This window comes from Rutilus rutilus, assembly GCF_951802725.1.
Source record: "Rutilus rutilus genome assembly, chromosome: 10".
NCBI classification, from domain to species: domain Eukaryota; kingdom Metazoa; phylum Chordata; class Actinopteri; order Cypriniformes; family Leuciscidae; genus Rutilus; species Rutilus rutilus.
Window position 1 is genome coordinate 16,148,384 of NC_140215.1, and position 13,206 is coordinate 16,161,589.

General features: G+C 37.4%; 1 protein-coding gene across 2 annotated transcripts in view; it reads left to right on the top strand.

Annotated features, from left to right (window-relative positions):
* The window catches only part of ptpn4a (protein tyrosine phosphatase non-receptor type 4a), a 53,995-nt gene that overhangs the window by 14,219 nt on the left and 26,570 nt on the right, over positions 1–13,206 (top strand). For both annotated transcript variants that reach the window (XM_084421483.1, XM_084421484.1), the window contains exons 2-5: positions 2,643–2,797; positions 9,673–9,780; positions 12,197–12,239; positions 12,363–12,441. In XM_084421483.1, coding sequence (XP_084277609.1) covers positions 2,660–2,797; positions 9,673–9,780; positions 12,197–12,239; positions 12,363–12,441 — 368 coding nt within the window. In that variant the 5' untranslated portion in view covers positions 2,643–2,659. The remainder of the gene's footprint in view (positions 1–2,642; positions 2,798–9,672; positions 9,781–12,196; positions 12,240–12,362; positions 12,442–13,206) is intronic.

A 13,206-nucleotide genomic window follows, 5' to 3' on the forward strand; every position in this document is an offset into this window, starting at 1 on the left:
GTCCGCCACCTCCTTCTCTGAACTTCAACTTTTGTTAGTTACGTTTGGTCACTTAAATTCACATTTTATTTAATTCTAATGAAATAGTAGCTGGTGCTGAATTACTTCTCATACAGGTCGCTTTATTTGACTAATTAAAATTGTGGGTTAACACAGGGCTGTTTTACTTGGTCAAAACTATCATACTAAAAGTACATTTGAGTGTTTTGAAAGTTATGTTATAACGTTACTCTTGCTGGTATGACACTTTACACTGTGGCACATTGCGGTAAGCTAGATCGATATTAGCATATCATATTAATACAAGCTGGATGACTTTGTGTTGCTAAATGGAATGCAGTTCATTTTAAAATATATTCCCCTGGTTTTACAGACAAGGCTTAATCCTAGCCCTAAACTAAAATGCATGTTTGAGCTGTTTTGAAAAATGTTGAAAAAACTTGCACTGACAAGGAACCTTTTCATAGTTCCTAGAACTATTAGCGGAAGTACAGATTTTGGCGTGTTCTCACCGCAGGAACTGTGATTTTTAGTTCTAGGAACTCCTTTTGGAGGAACTAATTGAGCTCCTTCTTCAGAGTTGGGTCTAAACCAGCCAAGGGGGTAATCTTTCAGAAAAAATGGAAGCTTCTCCAGGGGCCGCCATTGATTAGCAGACCATCACCTGCTGTGAGCATTCCATTGACTCCCATTCATTTTGGCGTCACTTTGACAGCGAATAACTTTACATCTGAGACGTTTAAAGACTCCATTTGTCCATTATTTATTTCTAAAGAAACACGAAAATGTATAAAAGGCTCCATTACCTTGTATCTTACGTTATGGCCCCGTAGAAGCAGTTTTTGTAAAAATAGGCTAACGATTGCGTCATGACCACGCGACTCTCTGTCGCACAGTAGAGAAATGACCGTATAGACAGGAGGAGAAGCTCGCAGGCAATCGGGGGGACGTGGAGGCAAAATGACAAAATAATTAATCAGAATACTTAGCAAAAGTTTCTCCTGCTCTTAGTTCATGGACACCTCCTACTCACACTCTCCGTCTCTGCAAGTTTCGGAAGGGAATGATTCAGATTTCTCTTGGCACAGCTACTAGAAGACAGACGGGTTTGTTCACGTCACATCTACGTCGTCAAGCTCAGTTTGAGTCTGCGCAGTACGGTCAGCCATCAGGAAGTGAATGCTTCTAATTGACCTCACTTTTCTCCGTTGAATCCAATGGGGTCGCTGTGTCCATTTCTTTTACTGTCTATGAAACCAGCACTATAGGAACTACCAGTGACGTTAGTGTACGCTGATTGGCCGAATGCACGCAAAACACCAGCACCTGCCATTTTTAAAAAGGCTGTGTAAAAATACTTAAATATTTACTCTAGAAACTAATTCTACAATTAGACATGTTTAATTCTAAAACATAGAAAACAGTGCCAGATGGGCCTCTTAAAAAATCCAACGCAACTTTGAGGGGACCAAGTGAAACATGATTCTGCTCAGATAGCAACACTGGACATCAACCACACGGCAAACTACCAACCTTTTCATTACTTTCTACTTTCTATGTATCTTTCTACTATCTAATTACTTATTAGACAAGACTGTTAGACAGATCGTAAACTAATGAACACGTAGAATACGAGCATTGTGTGATCAGGCTCTGGCGTTCTTAGCGCCTTCAAAATAAAGGTCCGCTGCGCCGTCAAAATTAAAGTCACAACAATAAGCGTGGCTTACGTCACTTCAGAGTTCCTACTGGCGGTGCAAATTCAACCAGGAAAATGTTCTCGGGGAACCACCCTGGTGGCTAGTTCCTAAAGCTAAGTTCATAATAACTACCTGGTGCAAAAGCCCCTATATTTTAAAATATTGTTTTCTCTCAAGATGCAGACCAGTAATGTTTTTCTCTAAAGCATGTTTATAAAAACTATTTATATATCCTAATTGAACTAAGTCCTAATCCTGGCTTTATCTAAGCCCTGTCTATGAAACCGGGCCATTGTATGGTGGAGAAAATGCTTACTACAAATAAAGCTCTTTGATTTTCTGATTATGCTTTGTCAGCCACTTGACAAAATATTGTTTCATGAGAGATTCAAATTTCTAACCATATTGACCTATATAACAATGATTTTTTTTTTTTCTGACAATAAATGTATTCAAACAGTTGCTCACCTGTCTAATAAAACACATAATACATTAAAGAATATTTGGTGTTTCCATGGTTGAAGTAAAATCTAAGAAATCGAGTGTAACAGGGATATGATGTCATCGACAGGCAACACAATGAAATGTATTTCTGTGTATGTGAATACCTCTTCTTTGAGTCCATCCTCCATGTCCCCGTTTGCTGTTACTTTTAGCAGGAAAGCTGCATAAGAACCCCTAAGGAAATAGATATATTTAGGCATAATGTAGGCTGTACATAAAAATATCAGTTTGTCATGTGTGCATTTAAGTTGGAGTCTGAATCAGCCTTGTAAATGCTGTGATCCAGTTTAACCAGTACAAAATTGTCTATGCTTTAATTCTATATTTATAGTAATAATTATACCTGTTTTTAAATTAATTAATTACTAACCCAACCTGATGCAAATGTTATATCATACTGGAATTGCGCAACCGTAAGCAGATATCTTTGTGTTACAGACTCTGGTTGGACCGTAATGACCACACGCTTCCGGTTGCCTGCAGGCAGATCCTACAATGTCCGGGCGACGGAGCTGGCACGTGACAGGCAGCGCACCGAGGTGGTCTGCAACATTCTTCTTTTGGATAACACTGTCCAGCCTTTTAAAGTCAATGTAAGTAATGTGAATAATTCAGTTTACTTATGATCAGATCATGAACTAATGATACTAATGATAATGCCTGAACCGAGAAATTGTTGATTGTTGGCGTGACAAAATGGAAGTTTCTTTAAAAATGTTTCCCCTCTGTTTGGCATAAAACTGTGTATTCGTAGTCAGTCATCCAGTTTGAAATGTTGACTACAAATATGGAGGTTTTTTAGATTGTTCGTTGTGGCGTTTTTTGTCCGTATTTACGGTTCTTTGCAGCCTTAAGCCACTGCCTACAATACGTTGGATCCTTCTCTAGAGACCGAAAGGAAATCTCTCCCGCTAAATGTTTATTCTTGAATGCTTGCACCCGGGAACTATATGACTAAACACCATTATGACTAAAAGTTTGCCAAGAAGTTTTTCCTACTAAAGCAAGGCAATATTTGACTCTAGTAAGCCAATCCCAAGAAGGCTGGTGGGAGTGGCCATGGACGGCAACGTGCCCCTGCCCAGAGCATTATGGGTGTTTTCCTACCTATTTGACAAAAGGGAATTCAACAGCCTTTTTTCTGTTTTCCCAGAAAATTTTCATTTTCTAAAGAAAATGTGAAAATGCACATTTTCTAAAGAAAATATGAGTGGTCATGCTATGTGGTTGCTGGGGTGAATGTGATTTCAACGTAGAACATGTTCCTGGATCAACATCCTTGTTGATCTTGGAATAACATTCCAATCAGCCATTAGATCTCAGAATTAGGTATACAGTGGGGTTAGGTTTAGGGGAAAGGATATGGTTAGGACTATGGTTTTTGACAGGAGTATTGTTCTAAGATCAACAAAAGATGTTGATCCAGGGACATATAAAGGAACAAAATCACGGTAACCCTAGGGGCTTCTGGGTAGTTGATAGATCATTTCTAGATGCTTCCTTGTAGGGTGTTCTGGATGGAGTCCATGATATTGTGGTCTTTATGGCTTGTGTCCCTCTTTCAATGTTAGTCAGTTGTGGTTTCTCATCCATTTCATCATCCCTCAGATGAGTCTGGTCATTTGTAAAAGTTATAGCTTGGCTCTACAACAAGAGACACTCTCTTCAATTTGAGACATGATTCATGTCTGTAACATGGTGCAAGACCAGTTTCACACTGATGTTTAATACATGTAGTTTTTTTTTTCAAATCCCTATTCATATTTATGATGAGAAATAATAATAGTGATGCTTGCTTTAGCCAACACAAATCTCGATTATTTCCTTGTCAAACACTAGTAATTAGGGATTTTTTTCCTAACTGGGAAACTCATTAACCTTTAACATACAAGATTATGTTCAATTAGAATTACATTTAATTGTAATGGATAAGAGTCTGTGAACCATAAAAAATAACAACATTTGTTTTCTAGGGGTTTCATTTTACATGTGCAAATAGCAGAATAAACAACAGAACATGAGGATTCACACATCGCAGGATTCACGCACCTGCAGCGCTTGTGTGAACGAAGAAAAACAGAATAAAATCATATAGGCTATGTATAAAAGCAGCCGCAGCGCTCCAAAAAAAAAGTTCAAGGAAAGGAGACAGAGATGGCAGAATGCGGCATCCTCTTTGTTCTCTTTATTTTACAAAAGCACAATGTTTTGTTTTTATTGTGAGTGTACACAAATAAAAGTTAACCCTTTATAGTTTCTAATGATGTCTTCTGTATGACCATTAATGGAATATTTTAAGTGACCTCATGTGCACACACACACACAACATATCAGTTCGAGCAATGCTAACTTGACATTGTAGTTTGTTCATTATCAAAATAAAGTAGTTACCCAAACATAAAAAGTTACACAGCTCAATTTAAATAGTCCATTGTACAATCTGTGCCATTCAGCGTGACCACCGCCCCAGTGGTGCCATGCCAAGCACATTTTTGCACTTTTGAAGGATGATATTTTGCGTCGATATTGGAACGCAAGTGAAGTACAAAGCCTAGTTTACTTAATAAATAATAGTTTAGCGTCCAAATACATTGTGAATATGGAAATATTTGGATTTGTGCCTAATGAGAGAGTGGTAGGCTACGTGAGCTCAGTAGGGGTTTCTGTTACAGTTTCGCTTTAAATGAATTTGTTTTGGCATTACATAATAGTATTCTTCTTCTAAATAGCATTAAATTGAAAGGATTTGTTGTGGAGTGAGGGGAACTAAAATAGCTTATTAGCTATGTTCATAGCGTTTATAATGTTTGTAAACATTTCGCTTTATTTACCAGTATTTTACGTTATAAAAAAAAAAACAAAAAAAAAAAAACGCAACTTATATGTGACTTATCTGTTTTTTCTCTCAAAAACTCCATTTTATATGTCTAGCGTGTTTTTTTAACCATGCAGCAAACGTTTTAAAATATCTTGAAAATTTACTTTCAAAATGACTTAAATTACTTTTTAAACTGTTTAACCCTGTTTAACCCTTTAACTGTCAGTTAACGGTTAAATAAGTGAATTATCAGCATCCGTATTAGTAACATTTTTAATATCACTTACACTATACCGTTCAAATGGTTGGGCTAAGTAAAATAAAAAAAAGAAATTAGTAATTTTATTCAGCAAGGATGCAGTAAAAGTATTATACCATTTCTACAAAAAATATTAAGTAGCTGAACTGTTTTCAACATTTATAATAATAAGAAATGTTTCTTGAGCACCCAATCAGCATATAAGAATGATTTCTGAAGGATTATGTTACACTGAAGACTAATAATAATTAAAATTCAGCTGTGCCTCACAGGAATAAATTATTTTAAAATATATTCAATTAGAAAGTTATTTAAAATTGTAAACTGTTGTAAATTGTTTACTGAATGTTTTAATCAAATAAATTCAGCATTGGTGAGCATAAGAGACTTATTTCAAAAACATAAAAAAAAAAAATCTTACTAACCCCAAACTTTTTAATGGTAGTGTAATAAATAGCTATAATTGCCACCAAACTTCATTAATCATATATGAATCAATGAATGATTGTATGTGAATGCCTGATCTGTAGAACATTATGCAGTGTTTAAGGTCTTATAAATAGAGCTTATTATAAAGTGTTCCCTTTTTTTCCTATATGAACCCCAAATCATATGCATATTTGTTTGAAATGTGTCGTCTATGTGAGTTTTTCCAGTCTGCGTCATCTATTCTACATCATGCTCATGTTCTAGCTAGAGGATAGTGTGTAATTCTGCTTATAGAAGGATGCATGCTTGACATTCCAGCAGGATGAAGAGTGGCCTTCAGGGTTCCAGGGATTCATGTAGATACTTGCACCTGCAATATAAAGCTACCACGACACACCCCTCACACGCGACAAGCAAAGGCACAAATCCTCAGCTCTTTCATTTGTTGGTCTTATTGCAAAACCCTTGTGTTTGTTCATCCTTGTCCTCAGTGTTGTGCAAAGTGTTGTATATAAAAGGGTCCTTACGGAGAACTGTTATGTCCTGACTTGAAATAAGGGCCTGTGCCAAAATTGAATTAAAGGTTGCTCGGGTTACAAAAAGTTATTCAGGTTTTCCCCAGTGGTTTCCCGTCAGTTACACTGTCCAAGGGTTTCCTGTGAATCAGGAAGTATTTCCATATTCGAACTGAAGCAAGCAATAAACAGTAAACCTATAAACATCACATGACTCACTTTAAACAGCTGCTGATCTGTTAGATGAATCAAGGCGTTCTTACTTAGAAGTTGTCATGTCACGCTGTTCTTTGATTTGTAACCAAAATTTCCTGGAAAGCCAGTCCTCATGTAACAGCCCCATTGATCAAATTTACACACTCGCTCTCTTGTCTGTACTTTTTTGTGCTAGACCTCTTTATGACCTAGATAGTCTGGCAACACAGCGAGTCCTTGATGAGTATAAGGCGCACATGGAACGGAAGCACAGGGTCTAATGGGAGGAGAGAAGGAGGACCAGAGGCAAATAATCAGGAGGGGGGCGAGGTGTTATTTACAGAAGTTGATGTTGTTGATGTTACGGAGGGGTCATCATAAATATGTCTCATCTGTGTGTTTGTAAAGGTGCATGTTACGTCTGGAATGCAGAGAAGTAGCCGAAAGTTTGTAAATATTAGAATTGATTGCTGCCTTGTAGCGTCTCTCTTAATGTGAATGTCTAGGTTCTTATAGATTTTGTCTCTTTGATCTTGATTTTCTTATCAGTGGTGTTTGCGAAGGCAAGTAACATCATATTGCACATACTGGGGTTGGGGGTTTGTTCAAATCCCTGAGTCTGACCCTAAGCATTATCCTTTGCCGTAAGACATGGATGGTACCTCAAATTGTGTGGATTTCATTTATTTTCAATGAGGGATGGCAACAGCGATACAATTTAAAGGAGAAGCAACACCGTGGATTAACAATAAGCATATGTTCCAATTGCCCAGTCAGACCAGTAGTTTAGATTTTTAACCATTCTTGTCAAAAAATGATAATTTTATATAAAAAATATTGATGATGATGATGACCAAAAATATACTCACCAAGATGGACATTTTGACAATTTTGTGTGTATTTGACCATTCAAGTGCAATAAGCCACAAAAGAGAATTGAATTTGGGATCGCATGCTGTCTGAGAGCCAGCTTTTTGAGTGCAGTATGTAAAATGTAGCAGCCCAATAGGGCCAATGATGGTTCCATCAGCTGGACCGAAACTCTCTCATTCTGGTTCTGGCCTGGATTAGCGGGCCATCCTTGTTGTTTAGTTCTGGACACATTTAACATCACAATTGGCCTTAGTGACATGAGCTTAGAAGGACGTTTGTTATGACAATTACTTTTTTCCTTCAAAACAGCATGCTCTAATGAATCTTGCCCAATAACCCCAGGAACGTGCATTGAGAAATCAATTTCATGCTGGCTATAATTGTGGCTTAAGTGTGTCCAAATACTTTGTGGGCCTCCTGTGCAGTGCCAATCTTCCCTTAGTATCAAAACACAGAACTCAAAGCTATTTGCTGCCTGTTCCTTTGGACTGACTGTCTTCAAAACACTCACAGGCTTCCTGAAGACCTCCGATATCTGGACAAGCTGGCGCAAGTCTGTTAGCATTTTTGTCATACCGCACTCCTCTCCTTTTCTCCTTTAAAGTCAGCATTAAATATAAATTTATAGTATTTTCTAAATGTATGTTATTGATATTATTGTGAACAATTCATCCGTGCATGTCACTATTTTTCTTTACTTTATTAAGATTAATCAAAATGTCAAAAACTTGATCTTCTGGTAAAACTATTTCTCTCTGGTGACATATGCCAGACTTTTACAGTCATTTAGTCCGTTTGAACCCCAACATTTTCTTACAATTGACTGCAAGCTCACATTCAGCAGTTCTGCCTCCACCCAATCAACAACTGATGGAGAGAACCAAGTCCTTGCCCTACATTTAAAAAAAAATTAATTTACAAAATAAAAAACAAAACAAAATCCACACATTCATTGGAAATACCGCACTTGGATCCCATTTCCAGTTCTTACCGTTACGTTAGACTTCTGTTGAAAACGCACACTCGAATAGCCACGAGGTCTGAGACCACAGCAAGTCTCCTCTCAGACACTTTTATTTAGTTTGTAAATCTACACAAAAGTGCTGAGGGCAGGGGAAGGAAACACAAGGTTCCAAAAAATCCGGGAACTTTGTTCATATCTACATCCTAAAAAAAAAAAAAGAAGAAATTTAAAATTTTAGAAGAATCAAAGCCCATATAAACACTTCCTGTTTTGGGTATACGTAGAATTTTCCCATGGTTTATTTTTGAAGGTATACAGAGGCTGTAAGACCTATTTGTGACCTGTTTGTTACTTCACCTGCTGTGAAGCTGCTTTGAAACAATCTGTATTGTATAAAGCAGTATGTAAATATAGGTGATGTGACTTGACTATTTGTTATTTATGTCTGCTCTCATGCTGATATAAAAGACATGTATGAATGCTCTTGAGTCACTTCATAAATATGATGTGACTAAAGGCATGTAACCTGTCTAAAAAACAATAACAACATATAATTTGTCTGGTGTGTTTTATGGAGTGTGTACAGAATGTATGATCCGTAGCTTGAAGATCTTTTATATGTATAATTTTGTTTCATTTAAAAAAAATTCCATGTGGCGTCAATATGTAAATTCTATTTGCGCTCCATATTTCTGTATTTTCTTGCATGTTTTGCAGCTCTGCAGAGGTGTTAGATTGTCCATATTCTCTCGGCTGGCCTGTCATTCGTTCTGCTGATGTGACTGTTGCCATTTTTGTTTATTGAGCAACAGAGCGTGGATGTGGTTTGAACTGTCTGCCTTGTGTTTCTCAGAAGGCACATGTTCAGAATATGCTGTCTTGGTATTTCCAGGACCATTTAAATGGATAAAACGGGAAATAAAAGTGCTGCTAATGCCTCAGCTTTGCTATCAGGATGCTGTAACAGATCTGACAGCCAATAAAAATGGCTTATTACGTCTGACTGTTTCCAACCACCCAAGTGGCTTGGAATTTACTGGAAATATGGGTATACTTCCGGTTTTACTTTGCTGCTGATGCACATGATTGTTGTGACAAATGCAAAGTTTAATGAGGCTCTGATCCCATTTTGCTTTTAGTTCGCTTCCACACTTATTATTTTATGCTCTAGGTTCCTCTAGGTCCTGTTTTCAAACATTTATGCCAAATTAAAAAGTGAAGAAAACAGGATAGTAATGTTATTGTATAATAATATTTGTAGACAGTATAATTCTGAAGATGATGATTGTATTTAATACAATTAAATGGTTCAAATTCAAATATTTAATATAAAATAATAAAAATGATTCTTAAATTCAAATGTATTCTTAACTTGCATTTTCCCCTCTATCTCTGTGTGTGTGCATACTATGTAGAAGCACGATCAAGGAGAGATCCTACTGGACGCTGTCTTCAAGCACCTGGAGCTGACCGAGAGAGACTATTTTGGGTTGCACCTGGCCGACGACTCCTCTGATAGCCCGGTGAGTTCAAAGGTCAAGCTCAATGATGTGCCAGAGTCCAGCCGGTCTGGGATTCACAAGGGTTTCGCTTCACAACTGTGTGAATGGCCAGTATTCCTGATATAGTTTCACATTTAGGAATGTAGGACACACAACGGTTCAGGTTTAAAGATCCTATTAAGCATCTCTCCCTTTTGGGTGGCCCAACTCAATATTCAGTATTAGCAGAATATTAGACTACTGATGTGACTGGATTCTTCATCTAATATGAGTTTCAAAAGTGCCATTTGTTTCTTTATGGGAAAAATGTGTTAATGAGTAAATCACATCTTAAACATCACAAAAACATGAGCGAATGTCCTCCTAAAATATTTCTGTAAATGTTATTCTGTATATATATATACAGTGAGGAAAATAAGTATTTGAACACCCTGCTATTTTGCAAGTTCTCCCACTTGGAAATCATGGAGGGGTCTGAAATTGTCATCGTAGGTGCATGTCCACTGTGAGAGACATAATCTAAAAAAAAAAAAAATCCAGAAATCACAATATATGATTTTTTAACTATTTATTTGTATGATACAGCTGCAAATAAGTATTTGAACACCTGTCTATCAGCTAGAATTCTGACCCTCAAAGACCTGTTAGTCTGCCTTTAAAATGTCCACCTCCTCTCCATTTATTATCCTAAATAAGATGCACCTGTTTGAGGTCGTTAGCTGCATAAAGACACCTGTCCACCCCATACAATCAGTAAGAATCCAACTACTAACATGGCCAAGACCAAAGAGCTGTCCAAAGACACTAGAGACAAAATTGTACACCTCCACAAGGCTGGAAAGGGCTACGGGGAAATTGCCAAGCAGCTTGGTGAAAAAAGGTCCACTGTTGGAGCAATCATTAGAAAATGGAAGAAGCTAAACATGACTGTCAATCTCCCTCGGACTGGGGCTCCATGCAAGATCTCACCTCGTGGGGTCTCAATGATCCTAAGAAAGGTGAGAAATCAGCCCAGAACTACACGGTCAATGACCTGAAAAGAGCTGGGACCACCGTTTCCAAGGTTACTGTTGATAATACACTAAGACGTCATGGTTTGAAATCATGCATGGCACGGAAGGTTCCCCTGCTTAAACCAGCACATGTCAAGGCCCGTCTTAAGTTTACCAATGACCATTTGGATGATCCAGAGGAGTCATGGGAGAAAGTCATGTGGTCAGATGAGACCAAAATAGAACTTTTTGGTCATAATTCCACTAAACATGTTTGGAGGAAGAAGAATGATGAGTACCATCCCTACTGTGAAGCATGGGGGTGGTAGCATCATGCTTTGGGTGTGTTTTTCTGCACATGAGACAGGGCGACTGCACTGTATTAAGGAGAGGATGACCGGGGCCATGTATTGCAAGATTTTGGGGAACAACCTCCTTCCCTCAGTTAGAGCATTGAAGATGGGTCGAGGCTGGGTCTTCCAACATGACAATGACCCGAAGCACACAGCCAGGATAACCAAGGAGTGGCTCTGTAAGAAGCATATCAAGGTTCTGGCGTGGCCTAGCCAGTCTCCAGACCTAAACCCAATAGAGAATCTTTGGAGGGAGCTCAAACTCCGTGTTTCTCAGCGACAGCCCAGAAACCTGACTGATCTAGAGAAGATCTGTGTGGAGGAGTGGGCCAAAATCCCTCCTGCAGTGTTTGCAAACCTGGTGAAAAACTACAGGAAACGTTTGACCTCTGTAATTGCAAACAAAGGCTACTGTACCAAATATTAACATTGATTTTCTCAGGTGTTCAAATACTTATTTGCAGCTGTATCATACAAATAAATAGTTAAAAAATCATACATTGTGATTTCTGGATTTCTATTTTTAGATTATGTCTCTCACAGTGGACATGCACCTACGATGACAATTTCAGACCCCTCCATGATTTCTAAGTGGGAGAACTTGCAAAATAGCAGGGTGTTCAAATACTTATTTTCCTCACTGTATGTGTGTATATATATATATATATATATATATATATACACATACAGTGAGGAAAATAAATATATATATATATATTCCAGACACTCTAAACGAAATTACATCATTCAGATGAAAGCAAACACATTAGTTGACATCTTGGTGTTGTATGTATACTATCAGCATTCATGTTACACCTGCATCAGTCTACCAGTAGGTATCTACCAATCGGTCGATCTGTGGCTGAAAAGACTTTATAGTTACATTGAAGTTTTTTTCACTCAACAAACACACTTACTTTGTCTCTTTGTGTAACTGCAGATAAGTACATCCCCACCTCCCCACAGCAGAAAACACAAGCCTATTGAATTATTGAGTGACATTAGGTCGTGTTGGACTGTTGCCATGTTATTAAGGTTTTTCTTCTCCTCTCTCTATCTCTCTCTTTCTTTCTCCCTATCAATAATTTATAGAGGTGGCTGGATCCAAATAAACCCATAAGGAAGCAATTAAAACGTAAGTAATTTTATATAAAGCTTTACTAAAGGCTGTTGTTTACAACCCAATATTGATTTATTATTTCTCTCTTTTGTATCTCCACATCTTGCACATGTGTTCTTCTTTTGAATAAAATGCTAGGGGGCTCCCCACATCATCTAAACTTCCGGGTGAAATTTTTTGTGAGTGACCCCAACAAACTTCAGGAAGAATACACACGGTGAGTTTGTGGATTTCAGCTTTGATGCACATAAAATGAAGACCTTGAAAAGTGTTTATGAAAGAAACATTGCTCTGTTCACTTGAATTCTGGCTCATGGCATAAGTTAAGGTCGTAAGGTGAGAAGGACATTCTTGCCCTTTTTTTTTTTTTTGGACCAAAATCTGTCACCAAATTCAGTCATCAATATTTTGGTCTGTTTTTCTAAAAGAGAAAGCATTTTAAATGCTTGTTTAAAAGTTTTGTGTTTAAAATGCGGGGAGAAAAAAAAAATGTAAAAATACAATTTGATTTAAAATAAGTATGCTAAAAGTTAATTTGCACACTTTTAAATGTGTACCATGTCATGTAAAAGTCTTCAGAGCTAATAGATTACTAAAAACTAGAGAAAGAGAAATAGATTTAATGTCATGGGGTTTGTCTTGTACATTTATTCCTTTAGCATAGTTGAATAATTTGTTGTATTTCTTGTTTCTAAGGCGGCTGAAATATAGAGGTAAAAAATAGTTCAGAGAAGTATAGACTAGAACAGGGATGAGTAAAGCAAATTACACTGATTGACATCCTCACCTGAATCAGTGATGGTGATTCATAGTGATTCATGGTGATATGGTAGCAGTATCTCTTTGTAGTGTTTAAACAGTAGAATATGGCACCAGCAGGTCATCGTGGGTTCAATATCCAAGGACTGCACTGCATTTCCTGTAGGAAGTTTGATTTCAATTTTTTATATTTAAGACTTCACCTCATGAACAATACATTCAA